We start from the raw sequence: 22,287 nt of genomic DNA, 5'->3' as shown, positions 1-22,287 counted from the left end.
AAGGAGACGACTGGAGCGACTATTCAGATCATGAGGAGGATACATCGTATCGCTTGTTCAATACCTCAGATTACCAACTGCTCGCACGTAGGGTACTTCATACCCTTGGTCTCCAGACTGCGCCCTCAACTTCGTCCGCTCCAACTGTCAAAGGGGCCAAGGTCCTCAAATCCCCTGCACCTACTGAACACTACATCCCGGTGCCGGACCCAATTGCCAAATTAGCTTCCGAAGAATGGGCCCACCCGCTCAAAGCTCGACGCTTCAAGAACATGGCTGACAGACTTTACGCCCTAGCCCCAGACTTCGCCACCAAGTTAGATGTCCCTGGCATAGATGAACCGATCGCTCGCCTCGTTTCACGATCTATCTTGCCCAGGGAAGGGGAATCCCACCTAAAAGATACTACTGAACGTCGAATAGACTTCGCCCTCCGCAAGAACCACGAGGCCACTGCCCTAGCCATGCGTGCCTCTGCCTCAGCCTCCATCTTCTCCAGAGCATCTATGATGTGGCTGGATGACCTTCTAGAGGACGATAACCCTGATCCTGTCGCCTTCAAAAGAGCACTATTGAAGTTACGTAAGACAGCAGCCTTTGTGGCCGATGCCACTTTGGATGCCACCCAATTAGGGGCACGAGCCATGACGACTCAAATAGTCGCTCGTCGCACCCTCTGGCTTCGCCACTGGCAAGCTGATTCAGCGGCTAGATTGAACCTGTCCAAGGCTCCTTACCCGGATCTCTACTCTTCGGTGAGGAAGCTCTAAAGGCAGTTCTGGTTGATCCAAAAGACGCCCACAAACCGGTTCTAGCCACAATCAAGAACATCGACCACAGGCCCCTCAGGCGATTTCCCTCCTTTCGTTCTAACCAGCCCTTTCGACGAACGCGACCAGGAGGACGAGGCCGCGATTTCAGACCCTATGATTCTAACGCATTCAGGGGCTCCTGGAACCGACGCCCCCAGGGCAGAGGTCAGTACCAAGGGTGCAGGGGCAACTCATCGTCCTCATATAGGGGAGGTCCTCGCCTACACAAGTAGTATTAATGCCATCCCCATAGGTGGCAGATTACTTAATTTTGGAGATCGATGGCTGCGCCTTACTACGGTCCCCTGGATCAGGGACCTCTTCACTTATGGCTATACCATAGAGTTCTGGGCAACCCCGTCAGACAGATTCCACCCGTCTCCTTGCCCAAGGGCACCAGCCAGGCACAACATCATGCAGACAGCTATACATCACCTCTTGCACATAGCGGCAATAGAGCCAGTTCCCACAACTGAGAGATCGGAAGGGGTGTACTCCCTCCTATTTGCTGTGCCAAAACGAGATTTATCTTGGAGGGCGGTATTGGACCTCAAGTTTGTCAACCGTTTTGTAACATACCGCAGGTTCAAAATGGAATCTCTCCATTCCATTACCGAGAGTCTGCATGAAGGAGACTTCCTGGCTTCTATCGACCTTAAGGAAGCGTATCTCCATGTACCCATTTGCATAGCCCACAGAAAGTTTCTTCGGTTTGCCTTTGGCCCCCAACATTTTCAATACAGAGCGATGCCATTTGGCCTCTCCTCTGCTCCAAGAGTATTTTCCAAGGTGCTACTCATCCTAGTGGCTTACCTTCGGACCCAAGGGGTTCATATCTACCCATATTTGGACGATCTGCTTATACGGGCCAAATCTGAAGAGCTGGCTCATCATCATTTAATGATCACCCTCAATGTTTTGCAGACCTACGGCTGGCTGGTCAACTTCGACAAAAGCCATCTCCAACCAACCCAACGCCTACTACATCTTGGGGCAATGTTGGACACCCTGCAGGCAATGGTCTTCCTGTCTCCAGATCGCATCACTGCCATCACAAGCATCGCAAGGTCCCTGATGCAACAAACATCCGCAGACGTCATGCTTCTCGCCAGAGCGCTCGGGATGTTTATCTCCACAATCCACATTGTACCCTGGGCTCGAGCCCACACTCGGCCCCTTCAGTGGACTCTGTTGCCTTTTCAAAAAGACATTGCCAGCTCCAACCATCACAAAGTTCATTTGAGCCCCGCTCTGCGCCTCTCCTTCCGCTGGTGGACCAAGGTTCAACACCTCTCCAAGGGCACGTCGTTCAGAGAACCCCGCAGAACCGTCGTGACCACAGACGCCAGCCTCATAGGTTGGGGAGCCCACTGCAACTCCCAGTATGTTCAGGGGGTTTGGCCCAACGCAGAGCGAGCTCGAAGCATCAACTGGCTGGAACTAAAGGCTGTCCACTTGGCTCTATGTCATTTTCAGTCTCTGTTCCCTTTGCATCATGTGCTCATTCGAACAGACAACACGTGTGTAAAATCACATTTGAACAGACAAGGGGGCACCAGGTCTCGTCCTCTGCAGGACTTAGCCTCCCTCATCTTTGTCTGGGCAGAACAACATCTACAATCCCTGAAAGCAGAGCACCTCAAAGGGATTTTGAATGTGACAGCAGACTGGCTCAGCAGACAACAGGTCTTCCCGGGAGAATGGAAACTTCATCCAGCCATTTTCCATCGTCTCCAGTGTCGGTTCGGCGCCCTCTCAGTCGACCTGTTTGCTTCCAGTCACAATTGCCAGCTTCCCAGGTACTTTGCCCGATACCTGGACTCAACAGCAGAAGCAGTGGATGCTCTGACAACACCGTGGCCAGACGGTCTATTGTACGCCTTTCCTCCCATACCATTGTTAGCCAAAACCTTGAGGAAGGCGCGAACCGAAAGGGCACAGCTGGTTCTGATAGCACCATTTTGGCCACGCCGTCCGTGGTTCTCAGATCTTCTGGCAATGTCAATGATGGACCCTTGGACACTTCCAGTAACGCCAGACCTCTTATCCCAGGGTCCAGTACTGCACCAGGACCCTACTTGGCTCAATCTAACAGCGTGGCGTTTGAACGGGACACTTGAGGTCAGCTGGACTGTCTGACGCTGTGATTGATATTATTTTGGCCTCGAGAAGACCATCTACCACTCGCATTTATCAACATACCTGGGTGGCTTTCTCCAAGTGGTGTCAGTCCCACCACCACGATCCATCCCAGGCCAATGTGCACCAGGTGCTCCAATTTCTCCATAGTGGCTTTATGATGGGACTTCGACCCAACACTCTACGTCGACATGCGTCTACTCTGTCATCCATTCTCTCAGTGTCCTCTCCTGGAGATCATATTTCCTCACATCCGTTCATCAAACGTTTTTTGAGGGGAGTCGCCCTACGCTCTCCGGCTGTTGTCCATCGGTTCCCCTCATGGAGTTTGCCGAAAGTTCTGCAGGCTTTGCAACGCCCTCCGTTTGAACCCATCAGAACTGTGCCCCTACGTATTCTGTCCTTCAAGGTCCTGTTTCTGATTGCAATCACATCTGCCAGACGCGTTTCGGAGTTGGGCGCATTGTCTTCCGCTAGACACCTCTGCGTCTTCCATAAGGACTCTGTTGTGCTGAAGACTGACCCTTCCTTTCGTCCCAAGGTCGATTCAGTTTTTCATTGCAACCAGGACATTGTTTTGCCTTCCTTTTGCCCGAATCCTACCCATCCTCTCGAGAAGGCTTGGCATTCGTTGGATGTCCGGAGGGCTCTCAAGACCTACCTGTCTAGGACCCAAGAGATTCGACCAACGGAGTCTCTGTTTGTATCCTTTCATCCAGGGTCTATGGGGCATAAAGTATCCAATCCTACCTTATCCCGTTGGTTAAGGGCATGCATTACCTTAGCATATGAGTCCCTGAAGCTGCCAGTCCCTGCTAGTATAACAGCTCATTCTACTAGGTCAGCTGCCACTTCGGCTGCTTTTGCTACCAATGCTCCTGTTGCCGATATTTGTAGGGCCGCAGTCTGGTCTTCCCCACACTCGTTTATAAGACATTATAAAATTGATCGTTATGCCTCTGCTGATGCTTCTTTTGGCAGACGAGTGTTGCAACAGGTTCTTAATGAGGATTAACATGTGGGTGGTCCCTCCCTATATGGGTTGCTTTGGTACATCCCACGGTGATGGCCCACTTCCTATGGAAAATGTACCATTGGTCTCACCTGAAGGGTGATTTTCATAGGAAGGGGCCATCACGACCCTCCCAGTTGGAGGATGACTAGTGATTTTATCAATGGGTTACATGTTATTGTTTCCATATTATATTTAAATGTAAGAGTGAAGTCAAGACTTTTAGTTCTGTTATGTTATGTAGTTAGGTTAGAGTCATGTTGTTATGCATGTGACTATTATGTTATTTTCCTGGCGGGCCTGTTGGCCTTGTTCTTGTATTTTTAGATATCTCTTTTAGACTCGCTACGAATGAACTGGAGAGTGGGAGGGGCATGACGTCCCTAGTCTTGACTTCAAAAACATTCTTGCCTTCGCACGATAGGTGGAACTGTTACCCACGGTGATGGCCCCTTCCTATGAAAATCACCCTTCAGGTGAGACCAATGGTACATGTTCTCTGCCTTTATATAGATAATAAAACTTTGTGTATAAGCAAATGGCAATAGCAAAATTGCACTAAATTGCATTTTGGGGAAGCTAAAATGCACACTTTTTCAACTTTCATTTATATGTAGCAGTATATTAACAAAAAGCAAAATTGCTTTCTGTTGAAACCAGTGAAAAATAACATTATTTTAAAATTGGAACTATGATCTTGTTGAGACTCGACCTGTTTAGTCTAAATTTCTAATTGTAAAGGCATTTTTCCTTTAGGTAAAGATGTTCTCAGGTGGGATGAGAGCTCCCTCTAGTGCATGAAGGCAGGATTGCAGCTGGTTAAGAGGGCTTTGCTCATATCCAACCAGCCCCTGCGAGTTTACTCTTGCCTTCCTGCTGAGGAGGTTGTGTCCCACACTCTCCTTTTCAGCTTTGCTCAGGCTTTTGCTTCTTGTGTGTGGTTTTGTCCATTCTAAGTGGTTTTGTTTTTGTTTAAAGGGTTTGTTGATCTTGTCTGTCGTTTGAGGTGGGGAGACTATAGCGTCTGCTTTTCTCTGGGGTTTTTTTCTGTTTGTAGAGTCACTTAGTTTTCTTGCGATACTCACTGCTTGGGTTTGAAGGGTTTTCTGTTGCTTTTAGGGGTTGGCTTTTGTCTTTTGTGCTTTGGCTTCAACCATTGCCGTTTTCCCCCTACCGCCACCCAAACCACATGTTTTTGCTTGGTTTTAAAATGCCTTTTTTACTGTGGCATTATTTTTGCTCCTTTTTTGACCTTTTTTTTTTTAAGTGATTGGGAGTTTATTCTCTCCATTTTTACTCTCTGTCCTCACGGACAGCTCAGTGAGCCATTTATTTGTTTTCTGGAACTCTGACTTCTCTCCCTCCTGCCATTGTGTGCCACCTGCCAGAGCTCCAGACCATTCACTGCAGCAGCTGTGTGTGCTTTCCATATCACCACTCATCAAAACTCTAGGTCGTTAGCTGCAGCAGCTGGGTTTTCTCTCAGTTATTTTGGTGATCCCCCATTAGCTCTAGACTCTGGCCCGAGACAAGAGGGAGCTTCTTCACGTTAAAGCTTGCAGAAGTGCTTCTGTAGTGTCAGCAGTTCCTCTATTGACATCAACTTCTTCAAGCATTCAGTGTGCCTTGTATATTTCTGAGGGGACTTTTCTCCTTACTGAGTCCATTGACATTGGCACAGAGACCGGCGAGGCTGCCATACTCCATTCTGTTCCTGATACATTGGCTGAGGGGGTCTGCTTTGCCTGTTAGTAAATCATGCAGTAAAAAAACAGCCAGTAAAAAGGTGGACCCCCAGGTGGAGTTTGGCTGTTTTCCCCACTCCTTTTCTTCAAGCCAGTAGAGATGAGAAGGCCCTTTCTGAACGGCAGAGAGAAGTTTGGTTCACTCAGGATTTGTGGACTCCTGAGTTAAATTTGTTGGATTTTGCTGCTTCTCCTCCTGCTCAGCCTTTTTACTAACACTCATAATGCAGCTCCCCAAATTCCCATTAGCACTTTTTTTACCCAGCTAAGGATCTTTGGGTAAAGAGATTTAACAGCCATCAAGGTAGGAAGAATGGCTGGCCTAAACTCCTTAGCATATGCCACTAAATGCCTGCTTGTAGTGCCACATTCCACTCTGACCTGACCAATTTGCAAAACAGAAGAGGAACATAAACAGCTCTTCCTCTAGGCTTTGTATCAGGAAGACCAGATGCTCCTTGGATGTAAAAGAGGCAGGCTTCTCACATGGGGCATTGAGATCCAGGACTGCCGTGGACGTTAGATCTGGATCTTTTGACATTAATTCCCTTTACCCAGAATTACTTAGTTAAGTCAAAAGGGTGCTAATGAGGGTCTTGGGAAGATGGCACCAATTATTCAGGTGTGATACATAAGATCCCATTACAGGAGTCATGGTATCACATGTCTCTTTGTTTTCTAGCCCTAAAATTCCAGGGGTCAGGGTCAGATTAGTGAGGCTACTCAGTTGTGTAGAGTAAACACTGTAAGATTGGGGTTATCTGGACCTCCAGAGTGTTCCTACTGTGTTTAGAGGTTATAAAAAGATTCTCTCAAACTTTGCCACGCTAGAGGTTAACTTCCGTCCCCCTCAATAACTGTGGAGAATGTTAGATGCTTTTCTGCTCAGAGCAAACAGAGATATGAGCACTTGGGGCAGAGACATGGGATAGTCCTCTAGCTGAGGAGTGTTCCCACTCTTTTTATGAAAGCACTAGAATATTAGGAACAATATTTATTAGAGAACTATCTTTCTCTCCCCAAGGCCCGAATGGACAGTGGGGCATTTCCAAGGGTAACAACAGAAGATCCTGTTGGTTCCTCTAGAGCAGCCTTTCCCAACCAGTGTGCCTCCAGATGTTGTTGGACCACAATTCCCATCTTTCCTGACCATTGGCAATGCTTGCTGAGGCTGATGGGAGTTGTGGTCCAACAGCATCTGGAGGCACACTGGTTGGGAAAGGCTGCTCTAGAGGGCCATAGTCAAATAAACAATATGTATTGCCTCATGAGTTTTCATGAGGATGCAGAGTGTTTATTTTCTTTTAGAAGTTGGCCCTATAATATTTCTATTTGGAAGCATTTCCAAAGGTAGCAGCACAGAGCTCCAGTTGCTTTTCTGAACAGCTGCAGTCCGAAAACATAAATAAATACATGTAATTGCTTTATGTATCCAAGAAGGGTTTGATGGATTCCCGTAGAGCAGCCTTTCCCAACCAGTGTGCCTCCAGATGTTGGACCACAACTCCCATAAACCTCAGCCAACATTGCCAATGGTCAGGAAAGATGGGAGTTGTGGTCCAACAACATCTGGAGGTACACTGGTTGGGAAAGGCTGCCCTAGAGGATGGCCTTGTAAGTTACCTGGCTGAGTAGAACTAAAAGATAGGGTTGTTGTTTTTCAAGTTTCATAAGGGTTAAGCCTTAGCCATTAAAAAGGCACAATTTTCCTCTCTCTTTTACCAGGGTTTCACTTCATTGGCATTAGAAACTCTTGGAATATACACCTTCGCGTAGGGTTTAGCTCTCTGTGTAATTTATGTAAATTGGCTATTCATGATGGAAGATTCAAGCTTAGATGCTATTCTGTTTTCTACTTGCATCTAGGCAATTCAGTAATAAAAGAAGTGTGTACATTAAATGTGAGTTAAATTGACTTTATTCTTTGATAGGTAGTCTTTTTGGATAGATTTGAAGGTGTTGTCAGTAGTATCAGACAAGTAGCTGTTTCTTTCTATATTCCCCGATGAAGAAGAAAAGAAAGCCTCCAAGCCTTCTATTAGTCCTTAAAAGATTATTAGTCCTTAATAAGTAGAAGTTTAAGTTTAAGATTACTGGCACTGTGCAGGTTTTCATAGCACGGTATGAAATCTCCATTGCCTGGAGGTTTGAGACATTTCACCTAGCTGATGAAACTTTTTTCTCTGGTTGATTTTGGAGAATCCCAGGGGGTGTTGTTACCTAAAAATCTGTTGGCCTTTAGTGATGCTTGCTCTGCTCCGATCTCAAGATACTGAGCTGGTATTTCTATTTCAGCATTTCAGTGGTTGTCCATGTACTTAGACAGAAAATGTTCTTTGCTATTTATTCTATTTTCTTTGTGTTTTAAGATGTAAACACATGGAATGCCTCAACACAAAAGTAGAGGCTATCAAGCAAGGGAACTCCATAACTTTTGTGGACCCCATAGAAGCATATAGTCTTTCTATCAATGCCAGAAACTACATAGGGAACTCAGATGGGCTTCTGGAGACAATTGCCACTAAGGTGTTGAACTTTCAGAATTTCTGCAAATGCTGATTTCTTATCTTTTGACTCAAACCTGCATATGCAGGCAGTGCACATTCAGTTCTAGTTGCCTAACCAGTGTAGCTGGTTTATACATTCAATAGGAATTTGAAAGTACCCAGGGGCCCCTACAGTGCAGTGCTGGTGGGTTCTGTAGCAAAGTAATCAAATATTTGTGAAGTTTCATGCCTCTTTGTCAGGGATGTGAAGGCTTCGCATTCATTGCAAAGGGGTGGATCTTATACAGTTAATATAGCCTAACACTCTCTAGGCAGGCACCATTATGGACCACTGCTCTGCACTCACCCTAGCTGTCAGGTTTCCTGTATGCCTTTCTGCCAATGCCACTACAGTCATGGGTGGTGGTGAAGATATGAGTCAGCCATGGTTTTTGGAAATTGACTTGGCAATGATTCCACCATTAATGAAACATTAATGAAAGTCAGTGGGGCCAATCCCACAGGAAAGAAAATAATCTTCAGCCAAAAATTTATATTTTGAATCCACATGCAGGCCTCTACAGAAATTAGCCCCATTTCGAGACTTCCCGGAAGGAGTGCTGGCTGGTGGTTGTCTCTGAGGGAGCTCTGCCTCAGAGGAAGCTTTTTTCAGGTTAAAAGCCAGCCAAGAGGAATCTTGGACTGGCTTAAATGTTCTCCAAGGTATAGGAGAACCGATCAGATTTTCCACAAGACTTCGTTGAGCTGTCGGCGGCTGGAATTGATCAGGAAATCCCTGAGATAAGAAGGCATGCCGATCGGCTGAAGACGGAGTCAGGATTTCCACGCAAGCTGTACTGGAAAAAAGCGAAGCGTTCTTTTTTTCTTCTTAAAAAACGTTCTTAACCAGCGAGCCTACTTCCGTCTAAATCTTATCATTTGGCTTAAATTACTACAATAAAAGGGATTTGTTTACGAATCAGCAACTGAGAAACCTGGGTGAGTCATACTTTTTCTCATTTAAATATAATTAAGGAAGAAAGAAAATGTAAACAACTTATATACTTTTTTTACGACAAAAAGCTGGCCTGAATTTGGAGTTTTAAAGTTTAAAAACGGATGAGAGGTAATTATTATATTTTGGACTATTTTTCTCTTTGGACTATTTCTTTTTGGACGAATCTGCTGCTCGTATATGTTACTAATTGTTTGGTGTTGGGAACCAGAATTGTTTTGCATTCTTGGATGTAGATAAGAACTGTGCTGTGCTGGCTGGACTTCAATAACAGGCCTGGAATATTAACTCTTTTGTTGGTGGAGGAAAAAAAAAAGAAATAGACTGCCTCTAGGTTTTGGAACAGTGATTAATATCAGAAATTAAAGGCTTTTCTTGAAAATGACAACTAAAAAAGCAACTAAGACCCAGGAGCGAAGAAGTTCTACTGATCCACAGGAAGGGGTTATACCCCCAGATATGTTTCAAAAAATAATGGAAGGGATTAATGATATAAAACAGGAAATGAAAACTGAATTGACAGATATAAAAGACTATATTAAAACACAAGTGGATGAGATTAAAGGGACAATTGGGCAAATAAAGGAGGATGCAAAAAACACTAAAGAAAAGGTACAAATCTTGGAGAATAGAACAGATATATTAAATCTGGAATTAGAAAAAAACTTGGACTATATGGCTGTGATTGACATGAGAAATAAAGAACATTGTTTGAGATTCCGTGCAATTCCTGAGGAAACAGGTGAAGACATCAGAGATAAAATTGTTAATGCTCTAGTAAAATTTCTGGATTTGAATGAAGATCGGATGGAATTTGAAATAGACAAAGTGTATAGAATTAATTCCAGATATGCAACAATGAATAAAATTCCAAGAGATGTGCTTGTTCATTTTATAAAGAAGACGACCAGAGATATGGTATTACAGCAACACTTTAAAAATACCTTTAAAATTGATGGTAAGGAAATACTGGTGATGAAAGAAATTCCTATTAGACTTTTACGTAAGAGAAAAGAATATGCTTTCCTTACAGAGAAACTTAAGCAACGCAAAATTCAATTTAGATGGGATGTTCCAGAAGGAGTGATCTTTACATTCAGACAACAGAAATATAGATTGAATACCGTTCAAAAAGCAAGGAACTTCTTGAGAAAAGCTTCAAAAGATATGGATGAAGATAAACTCAAAGATATGGATATAATTCCTGGGGAACAAAGTCAACAAAGATATGCAGAGGAAGGAAAGGAAGATGATGGACTAAAAGGAGCATCAGGCACATTTTAAAATACACGCTTAAAGATGGATTACAAATATCTAACTTGGAATATAAATGGAGCTAATACGGCACAGAAGAGAAAGAAAGTGTTTCACTATTTGAAAAAATTAAAATTGGATATAATTTGTTTACAAGAAACTCATATTAAGAAGAAAGATTCCAAATATTTGATTTGTAAAAATTTGGGTGAAGAATTTATTTCGGCTGGACCAAAAAAAAAAATGGAGTTGTTCTCTACATTAACCCACAATTGCTTCCTAAATTGGTATTACTGGATGATAGTGGTAGATTTGTGGGGGTTGAAATTACTCTACAGGGTACAAACATTTTGATAGTGGGTATCTATGCCCCCAATGAAGATAAAACAAGGTTTTACACAGGACTTATGGAAAAATTGTCAGAGTTTTCATATGACCATTGGTGCGTTATGGGTGATTGGAATGGGGTAATCTCACCAAAATTGATAGGCTTTCTGAAAAAAATATCAAAGAGACACAGGGTAAATTACCGAAGATTTGCTTTGAGCTGATAGAACATTTAGAATTGGTGGATACCTGGAGATATATAAATGATAATGCAAAGGAATTTACTTATTTTTCAGAAAGACACAAAACATTCTCGAGGATTGATATGATCTGGATGTCTAAAATTTTAGCGAAGGACACTTTTAAAATGGATATATTACCAAAAACTTTTTCGGATCATAACCCTGTGATATTAACTTTAAAAAAGAAAAATCTTGGATTTAGATGGAGACTAAATGAATCTTTATTACAGAATGACAAAGTAGTACAAGAATGTAAGAAGAAATTAAAAGAGTTTTTTGAACATAATTTACATAAAGGAACAAGTGAAAATATCGTTTGGGATACAAGTAAGGCATTTATGAGGGGATATCTTATTAAATGTAACTCTGAATTAAAAAAAAGGAACAACAGAAAATGCAATTAATTTTGGAAGAAATAAAACAAAAAGAGGAAGAATTGAAAAAGAATCCAACTAAAGTTTCTATTGTAAATCAAATCAAAATGTTACAGAAGCAAGTATTAATGCTGACAGTTAGAGAAATTGAAAGAAAACTAAATTTTGCTAAACAAAGGACTTTTGAATTTGCAAATAAACCTGGGAAATGGTTAGCATATAAATTAAGAAAAGAACGTCAAAAAAATATCATTTTAAAAATACAAGAAGGAGATGAGACGTTGACAGATAATGTAAAAATTAAAAAGATTTTTCATCAATATTATTCAACATTGTACAAATGTCAGGAAATTCCATCTGAAAAAATAGAAGAGTATATATCTAAACAGAATTTGCCTAAAATTACAGACTTTCAGAGACAAGCTATTAATGGCCCTATTACGTTAAGAGAGATATCTGAAGCTATAAATAAAATTAAATTAGGAAAGGCACCAGGACCAGATGGGTTATCTGCAATGTATTATAAATGTTTGGAGGAAGAACTCTTACTACCTTTACAGTCTACAGTGAATCTTATTCTGCAAGAGGGAAAGATACCGGATAGTTGGAAAAATGCTAATATAACATTAATACCTAAAGAGGAGCAAGATTTAACTAAAACAAAAAATTATCGACCAATATCTCTATTGAATAATGACTATAAAATTTTTACAATGATCTTGGCAGAAAGATTGAAAATAATATTGCAACAATTTATTCAGGAAGATCAATCAGGGTTTTTACCTAAAAGACAATTACATGACAACGTCAGGAATGTCTTGAATGTGTTGGAATATTTAGAACAACGAAATGATAAACAAGCAGCTTTGATTTTTTTAGATGCTGAAAAAGCATTTGATAATTTGAATTGGAAATTTATGTTTCAGGTTTTGGAGCAAATGGATTTTGGAGACAATTTTATAAAATGGATTAGATCGATTTATACATCTCAGAAGGCTCAGATAATTGTTAACGGAGATTTAACGGATTCATGTGAAATACAAAAGGGTACAAGACAGGGATGTCCTTTATCTCCTCTTTTATTTATTCTGGTTTTAGAAGTGCTGCTTAGAGATATAAGGCAAGATAAAAGAATTTCGGGATTAAAGATAAAAAAAGAAGAATATAAATTGAGAGCATTTGCTGATGATTTGATAATTGTACTAGAAAATCCTTTGGAAGGAATTAATGTATTGATGGACAAATTAAAAGAATTTGGACCGTTAGCAGGATTTAAGATCAACAATCAAAAAACAAAGATGTTGGTGAAAAATTTAACTTTAAGGGAACAGAAAGAGTTAATGGACAAGACAGATTTTACAATAGAGAAAAAGTTGAAATATTTAGGTATCATTATGACAAATAAAAACTCAAAGTTGTTTCATAATAATTATGAAAAATTATGGACAGAGATTAAGAAAGACTTGCTAAGATGGGATAAACTACAACTGTCATTAATGGGTAGAATATCTGTGATAAAAATGAATGTATTACCAAGAATGATGTTTTTGTTTCAAACAATACCTGTAATATCCTCTGATTTACCTTTTAAACAATGGCAAAAAGATATCTCTAAATTTGTATGGCAAGGAAAAAAACCAAGAGTCAAATTTAAATTACTACAAGATGCCAAAGAAAGAGGAGGACTGGGATTACCAAATCTGAGACTTTATTTTGCTGCCTGCTGTCTAGTCTGGATAAAGGAATGGATCTTATTGAGGAATAAAAGACTATTGGATTTGGAGGGCCATAATTTGAAGTGGGGATGGCATGGATATCTATGGTATGACAAAGTAAAAGTAAATGTAGACTTTAACAATCATTTTATAAGACGTCCTCTGTTGAAAATATGGAATAGATATAAACCAAGGTTTTATTCGAAAATACCATTATGTGTCTCAAGTCAAGAAGCGTTTTATAGAAGAGAAATGGCTGGAAAAGAGAAATGGTTAACTTATCAAGAACTATTAGAAAATGTACATGGAGAATATACAATGAAAGAGAGAGAACAACTGACAAAGGAAGGATATAGTTTTCAATGGTTTGCCTATTTACAATTGTTAGAAAGATATAAAATGGACAAGAAAATGTATGGGTTTGAAATAAGTAAATCTGATTTTGAAATAGGACTGTGTACAAATGATGAAAATATAATTGCGAAAATGTATAAACTCTTATTGAAAATGGATATGGAGGAAGAACAAGTAAAAGAGTGTATGGTAAAGTGGGCAAAAATTTTTGGTTATAATATACAAATGGATCAATGGGAAAATATGTGGAAAAAAGGTTTGAAATTTACACTATGCTATAATCTTAAAGAATTTTTTTATAAAATGATGTACCGTTGGTACATGACTCCAGAAAAGTTGTCAAAAATGTATAGTAATGTTTCTAATGTTTGTTGGAAATGTAAACAACAAGAAGGATCATTTTATCATATGTGGTGGTTATGTAAAAAGGCAAAATCATTTTGGGCACAGATAGGTAGGAAGATGCAAAAAATTCTAAAGATAAATATTCAGTCAAAACCAGAATTTTTTTTATTGGGTTTTATGGATAAACAAATAGAAAAGAAATATGGAAGAATAATATTATATATGATTACGGCAGCAAGATTATTATATGCACAAAAGTGGAAAATGGAATCAACACCAACAACGGAAGAATGGCTATTGAAATTAATGGACTTAGTAGAAATGGATAAATTGACATGTTTACTTAGAGAAAAATCGACAGATACATTTCTTAAGGAATGGAAGCCTCTCTTAGACTTTTTGTTGAAAGATCAAAATAAAATGATGATACTGGGATTTGACGATTAATTAAGACAGCTTATGGAGAAAAGGGATTCTGTATGTATATATTAAGGGACAGGTTTGATGTATATTATATACTTATAGCTGATCTGTGACAAATCGGAAGTCAACTATTTTATTTTCATTTTTTGTTGTTGTATTGTTATGTTTTTTTGACTTTGTTTTGTTTGTTTTTGGAAAAATTTGAATAAAAATTATATATATAAAAAAAAAGAAATTAGCCCCATTTCTAGGTGCAAGATTATGTTGGGCACACAGCTCAGAGCTCCAAATACAGCTCTCAGAAATTTAGTTTATATAACTTCAAAAGAGACATAATAGCCATAAACTTATAAGAGCCATACAACATCTGGGCTGTAACCTTAGCTGTAAATACCTGCATAGTTGAAGGAATATACCATCCCCTTTGATGTGCAAAAATTAGTGTCTTTGCACACCTCTCAACATTCCCTGTAGCATTTTCTGTTTGTGTTCTCCAGGAGCCCAATGAGTGGAAAATTACCCCCAAGTAGCCATACATTCCAACCCGTTAAATGGAATGCTCATTAATCTGCCATCTGTATCTTTTGCTAGTAAAAACTAAGCCCTTGGACTTAGTATAACTAATAGTTCATTTTTGCAATAAGAGTCCAAAGCTCTTAGAATGCATCTTAAACCAATGCTCATGATGGACAAGAGCACTGTATCATCAGCATACAGAGCAGTAAACAAAGGACACTAGGAGGGTGAGCACTAACGTCCACTAAGCTTTTTACCAATGAATTACTATAAACATTAAACTGAGTGGGAACAAGAATACACCCATTTAACTCCATTCAAAGGTGGAATAGGTCCAGACAAATGACCAGCGTGACCACATCTTACCTGCAGACGATTGTTTTCATGTGCTGCAGATAAGTGTTAGTAGCGCTTATCAATATTGGTGGTCTCAACTTTTTCCCATAATCTATCCCTTGAAATAAGGTCAAAAGCTGATTTAAAATCAATGAAAGCTGCATAAATCCCCTCCTCCCATTTTTAATGCATATATTTCAACAAGATGTTGACGAACAAGGCCCTGATCAACAATGGATCACCCCAACCTAAACCAGTCTGTTGGTCATTCAAGATATTTTCTTGCTCCAACCAATCCAGTAATTTCTAATGAAAGTGGCTGGCATATAATTTGCTAATAATACTTAACAAGCTAATTGGTCAGTAGCTGGCAGGATCAGATCTTTTCCCTGTCTTATAAATTGGGATAATAATAGGAAGCCTAAGATCCACTGGAATAGATGCCTAGTGATCAATATAAGTACACAGAGCTAGTAAGACTAGAGCCCACCTCTCTATATTAGCCTTAAACAATTCAGGTGAAATATTATCACCACCCGGTGCTTTGCCGGATTGAAGTCTGGAGATAAAACTGATAATCCCTAAGAGAGCGACGTAATCTCCCCATGCCATGTGTTCACCAACTCTGGAGGACTATTTATATTAGCCAACTGTATCTGTTGATGGCCTTGTCCCTCTGCATAAATACCATGAAAATGTGATTCCTAGGAATTAATAGCCCTGACTAGCTGTCCGTATTTGCGGTAATATATGTCCAAGAATTCATTTGCTTTGGAGATTTTGAAATATGGAAAAATCTAATATGTATAAATATAATCATTTGATAATGAGACAAAGAATATTATGGAAACAGATTATTGGTGTTATCCAGTGTTAATCATAGTAGAATGTAAGTCCATTGATTTCAGTCCATTGATTTAAGTCTGAGTATGATTTAATGTTGGGTATTGCCCTAGGCCTACATACTTTGGTTTGAATATCTACTTAGCTTCCATAAGAAGCTACATAGAAATGGATTTTAACTGTGGGAATGAACTGCCTTAGAAAAATTAATCAAATGTTTTTATGGAAAAAAATCTTATTTAAAAATACATTACGCTATGTCTTTTTCTTGTGAGAAAAAACAAATTAAACAATATATTATAAAATAGGCACAAGATTTAGGAAGTGCAATAACATTTGATGTCTGGGAGTTCTTGTGGAAAAAAGCAAATACTTTTTTCTCTAGTGTAATTTTCTCTCAAGAAAACTGTTAAAATGATGACACTGTGACATGTAACACCAGTGAAATTGCATAAGGTATGAGTAGCAAGAAATGATGGAAATATCAAAAAGAATCTGAAATTATTTTCATATATGGTAGACATCCAAAAACCAGGAGAATACCTGGCCACACATTTCACACATTGGTTTGAAAATGTGTCCATTATTGCTTCTGTTATGCAAGAGATTTGCCCATAAGTTTCCAATAAATGATTATGTATAGATACATGGTGGTAATGGCTAGCCTTTGTATGCAAAACAGTGAAGGACAACAATTCCTACTATTGAGGATTGGGAGGGTAAAGTATATGATTGTACTTTCACGTTAGAATGAGGGAAGGAAAACAAACACAAAACAATTTTTAATAGGATGGAAACTATTTATTGAATATTGGCAGAAAAGAGCACATACGTCCATGGATGTGAAAAATTTTTTATGATGGATTATAAGAATATACTAAGAAAGTATAAAAAGAAAGAAACCAGACCACTTTTGGACTTTTTTCTCTGAGAGTTCTCATAATCTGTTGAAATTCATTAAAAATCAGCCATGTTCACAGAGTACCTGTAATCCTATTACTGACCTTGCCCCATACACTGACCTTCATCTTCTGCAGTTTAAAAGTTAAAAAAAATGCCTAGCCGAATTTTAATTAATTTAAGAAATATAGCATTGGAGTGAATGATAAGCCGGGGCATGCTCAATAAGAGCCAACTGTCAGTGTTCTAAAAGCCAGACTCACAGCTGCTCCCTCCTCCCCTGCCCACTCCAGTCCTCCCTTCCTTCCTCCCTCTTCTCCTCCTCCCCCTCCATGGTCAGTTTTACCTATCCTAAGCATGATTGCATGGGAGGAAATCCCACTGAACTCAATAAACATGGTAATGATAAAACCTGCCCTTCCCCTCCCTTCCTTCCCTCCCTCCCCTACCCCTGCCCTTCCTCCTCCTCCTCCTCTCCCCATCCCCTGTGGTCAGTTTCACCTATCCTAAGCATGATTGAACTCAATAAGCATGCAAATGATCAATCCATTCTCAGCAAACTTGCACAGGATCCCATTTCTTACCTCCCCGATTAAAAAGCAGAGAAATTTACTAATAGGCAAGAAAACCTTGCAGTTTAAGAATGTACCTATAGCCCACAGATATTTCTATCAAACTTTAAAAAGCAAGGAAATTGGACAGCTATAGTGAATGCACCAGGAGATTAGGAGACCTGATCTCCTCTCTGAGATATTGTACTGCCCTACAAATTTGTCAAAATGCAAACACAGTTTGGGTTGGTCTTTCACAGTCCAATCCACTTGCTGTGTAGTTTGGGAGAATTTGGGAACATGTGCCTCTCAGTATATGGTGAGTGGTGGTAACACATGCCATCTCCAAAAATGGAGAATTACATTTTTGTATGTTCGTTGGTGTTTTTCTTACTTTGCTTCTTTCCTGTGTTACTACTGTTTCTACAGCGTTTCCCCCACCTTTTTATTCTACAGCAGGCACATGTAGTCTCCCACCCAAATTTAAACTAAAGCTGTCACTGGCCACATCCACACCAAACCTTTATTTCACTTTAGACGGTCATGGTGTAGATAGTGAAAGGTGCTGAGAATTGCTAGGAGATGCCCTGTTGCCTTCACAGACCTTCAATCAGAGTGCCCGACTGTTCAACCGCTCTGGCCACTGGAGCTCTATCAGGGCAATAGGGGTCTCCTGTCAGCACTCTTGACAAACTACACTTCCCAGGATTCTTTGTGGGAAGCTATGACTGTCTCAAGTGAAATAAAGGTCTGGTGTGGGTGTGGCTCCCTGATTAGGTGAGCCAAGCAGCTGTGAGTCTGGCTTTTAGAACACTGATAGTTATGCCCCGGCTTATCATTCACTCCAATGCTAAATTTCTTGAATTAATTAAAAATTGGCTAGGCATTTTTTTAACTTTTAAACTGCAGAAGATGAAGGTCAGAGTATGGGGCAAGGTCAGTAATAGGATTAATAATAATAATAAATAATAATAAAATTTAATTTATGTGTCGCCTATCTGGCTGATGGCCACTCTAGGTGACGTACATGTAAACAGTTAAAACACAATGTGATAAAATACATTAATACAATATATAAACAATACAGCAGCAACAACAATATTAGTGCAGGGTAAGAGGCATTTCAGTCATAAAAGTTAACCCTCCCTGGAGGTACTCTGTGAACATGGCTGATTTTTAATGAATTTCAACAGATTATGAGAACTCCAAGAAAAAAGTCCAAAAGGGGTCTGGTTTCTTTTCTTTCTTTTTATACTTTGAACTATCAATTCTCTCTGACTGTTGTGTGTATCACCATGAAAATTTAGAGAGTTGTTAAGCAAGTGTTTCTGAGTTCAGGACTATACATTTTGTAAGGTTTTGTTTTGAAATGAGCTTATGGGAAGCATTAGAATGGCATGGGGGTATTTTCAATTTAACATTGCGGAATGCAAGAAATCCATGCTGGCTAATAGTATACAGCCACTCTTGTGGCTGTATAATCAAGGTGGTTGTGACAAGTTATATATATATATATATTGCTGGTGCTACAGGTATGCTTATTTTTCTAGATCTGTTTTGTCTTTGTTTAAATTTTGTATACATTTGGATAGAATAAATGATTTAAAAATAATATAAAAACTTGTCTACAGGTGTAGCTAGTGAAAAGCAGAGACGACTTCTTTATAATTTAGAAATGGAACAGATGGCTAAAACAGCTAAAGCTCTGATGGAAGCAGTGAGCCATGTTCAGGCTCCTTTCACAAGTGCAACACACTTGGAGCATGTAAGACCCATGTTCAAGGTAAGTCTGATTGCATATTTTCTCTTTTCTGTATTATTGCTACATGTTTCACCTAGGTAGGTAAATAGTTTACATTTTAAAATCTTTTTGAAAGTGTATCTCTTCATTTTCTAGCCTTGCCAGTACATTACAGCTTTCACTTTTACTAGCTTCAAATACTAGCTACCTACCTGTGTAATAACCTAAATATGGGAACTGTGTAATTAGGTTGGATAGTATAGGTGAGGGTTTTTAGGACTAAATGAAAGAACTCACTGGAGGATCTTGGGCCAGTTGCTATCTCTGTTTAACCTGCCTCTCAGTTGTTGTAAGGATAAAATTGGGGATGGTGGGGAGAACTATGTATACTTTGTTGAGCTTCTTAGATGAAAGTTGAGATATGCATTTAACTACTAAATAAATTGATGACTCATGTTTGTCAATATTATAACTTAATAGTGTTGTTCATATTTACCCCTATTAAATATGAATGAAAATGTGTTCTACCATTTGTATGATTTTTTAAATTCTAGTTGGCATGGACACCATTCTTAGCTGCATTCAGTGTAGGTTTACAAGACTGCGATGACACAGAAGTTGCCTCTCTTTGCCTGGAAGGTATACGATGTGCAATCAGGATAGCATGCATTTTCACCATCCAGGTAATACTGAATTCTAAGATTCAATAAGAATAAGAACTCTTGTAAATATTACATGGCAGTATTGCATAATCAAGTACATAGCATGAATTTTTCAACAACATAGCATTCTTGCTAAAAGTTACTTTAAAAATTGGAAATAACTGTAGATTCAGTTTTAAATGAGATCAATGTATTCATGAACTACAAACTGGAAATAAAGCTGTCTTTAGGCAATTTGCCAGTATATTGCTTTTTGTAGTTAATTGTTTACTAAAATAAGTGAATTCCTCATGCAGGGAACAGATGAAAAGTAGTGGTTTACTAAAATTTAATCACAAGATCAGCTCTGGTTTTTTTATTACTTTGGTACTGGAAAATGTATTACTATATCTTTTATTAGATTGGCTATAAGGAATGCCAAAGCTGCTAGCTTTAGAGATCAATCAGTACTGATTAAGCTTTAGCATTAGTTGCATTATGCTGTTGCGTCCTGAAAACTGCTGAGTGTAGGTCTCAAAGCAATTCTTTAGCTTTCGTTTGCTTGTTCGTTTTGTTTTTTTCAGTGGGATTATACAAGAGTAAGCAAGTATTAGGATTGCTGATTTTGGCATTGAGTTTATAACCTTTTTAGCTTAAATTAAATCATTACAAATATTGATACATCACCTGTTATGAAATCTTCACGATAAAATCCTTCTAAACATTCAATAATAAAAGTAATCTAGGAGCATCAAGTCAATACAAGCTTTAACTTTAAAAGTTATGACAAATAGCTCACATCAGTAGCCAGCTCTCATTTTCAACGTGGTGAAACTGCACAGCTCTCAATGCATATCTTATTTCCAGGAGGGGGGGGCTATTCCAAACAGTAGACACCACAACAAAAAAAGGCCCTCTTCCTAGTCACTGGAAGATGAGCATCTGCAGTAGTGGCACAAGCAGAAGGGCCTCAATAAATTATCTTCTTCATGATTGGGCAGGTCTGTACCAGAGAAGGTGTTCTCTCAGATAATCTCGTCCCAAGTTATTTAGGGCTTTGTATGTCAGTACCAGAACGTTAAACTTGGCCTGGCAGCAAGTTGGCAGCCATTGCCATTCTTTTAATAATGGTATTATATGTCCACATCCAGGAAACCCACTCAGTAACCTAGCCATTGCATTCTGCTTCCAAATCAATCTTAAGTGCAACCCCTCATAGCATGCATTATAGTAATAAAGTCTTACGGTTACCAATGCATGGATCACTGTGGTAAGGCAATTCCTGTCCAGGAACACCCATAGATGGCATACCAACCTAAGCTGATAAAAGGCACTGATATCCACTGCAGCCACCTGGGCCTCCAGTGACATCCAGGAGTACCCCCAGACTACATATCTACTCCTTCAGAGGGAATGCAATCCCATGCAGAACAGTCAAATTGCCCAGTGCCTAGTTTAATTATTGTACTTTTGAATGAATTGATTTTTTCAAAAAGGTCTCTCTAGTAATGATGATAAGTGTTTGGCAGCAATTGTACCCATGGAGTAAAAGGCACAGGTTAGTGACAATTGATACCTCCTCTTGGTAATGTAATAGATTCCGTTGACGTAAATAGTGGTGCCTTGGCACAAACAACCCTTCCTGAAAGTCATGCCATCTTAGTAGACTGCCCTTCACAAATTAGAGAAGTTTGAAGGGGGCTATGATTATGCTTTGTACAAATTTGGTGCCAATTTTTAAAATTATTATTCCAGGGTTCAGTCCTTTTATTTTAAAACAGGATTTGGGCCTAATTCTTTGGGAACCTTGGTTCAAATTGTCCCTGCTTGATGTCAGTGTTTTTGATATAAAGGAGACACATACGCATTACAGAATCAACAGCTCAGAAAATTCTGTATACAAGTTCCTTAGGACTTGTCACAACTAGTAATTGTGATTTGTCCTCTGAATTTTTGCATTTGGTCTTTGGTTTATAGCTGTTTTAAAACAATATTTGTTTGCACACGCCATGTATTCTTTGCAGACAGAAATACAAGAGTACAAAGCTACAAGGATAAAAATACCAACCTATAAAAATAATCTCTACAAATTTCTTGCTTCCACAATGTGACTTGGGAAATGGCAGAGATCTGAAGCACTTGAGTCCACATCATAGAGGCACCCTACTGCTTGAAACACATTTAAGTCAAGCTGCACATTTCCATGTAGCAAATATACAGTGACCCCCAACAGAGCAAATACATTTGCCTACCTTCCCAAGGTGTTGTACTCATTCAGTAAGAAAGGTGACTGTCAGTAGAGAATAATTAAACTGGATAGTTCTTAAGGAAATTTTAGAAGTCCAGTCTTTGTACCATAATGGGATGATATATGTACTTGGATATCTCATTGTCACTCATTAAAATTGTAGGGAGTGGAGGTAGAGAGGTTAGCTAGGTACCTCTCTTCCTCCCCTGGCTGACCTCCCTTTGTTAAAATTTAGATTTTAAGTCACTCTTAAGAAAAGTTCCTGTTG

General features: G+C 39.5%; 1 protein-coding gene across 4 annotated transcripts in view; it reads left to right on the top strand.

The window, feature by feature from the left end:
* Positions 1–22,287, top strand: part of ARFGEF1 (ADP ribosylation factor guanine nucleotide exchange factor 1) — a 148,397-nt gene that overhangs the window by 78,196 nt on the left and 47,914 nt on the right. For all 4 annotated transcript variants that reach the window (XM_061600560.1, XM_061600570.1, XM_061600552.1 and 1 more), the window contains exons 19-20: positions 19,021–19,172; positions 19,685–19,813. In XM_061600560.1, coding sequence (XP_061456544.1) covers positions 19,021–19,172; positions 19,685–19,813 — 281 coding nt within the window. The remainder of the gene's footprint in view (positions 1–19,020; positions 19,173–19,684; positions 19,814–22,287) is intronic.

Source organism: Rhineura floridana, chromosome 1 (assembly GCF_030035675.1).
Source record: "Rhineura floridana isolate rRhiFlo1 chromosome 1, rRhiFlo1.hap2, whole genome shotgun sequence".
Classification (NCBI taxonomy): Eukaryota; Metazoa; Chordata; class Lepidosauria; order Squamata; family Rhineuridae; genus Rhineura; species Rhineura floridana.
This window is presented reverse-complemented; position numbering and strand designations above follow the sequence as displayed.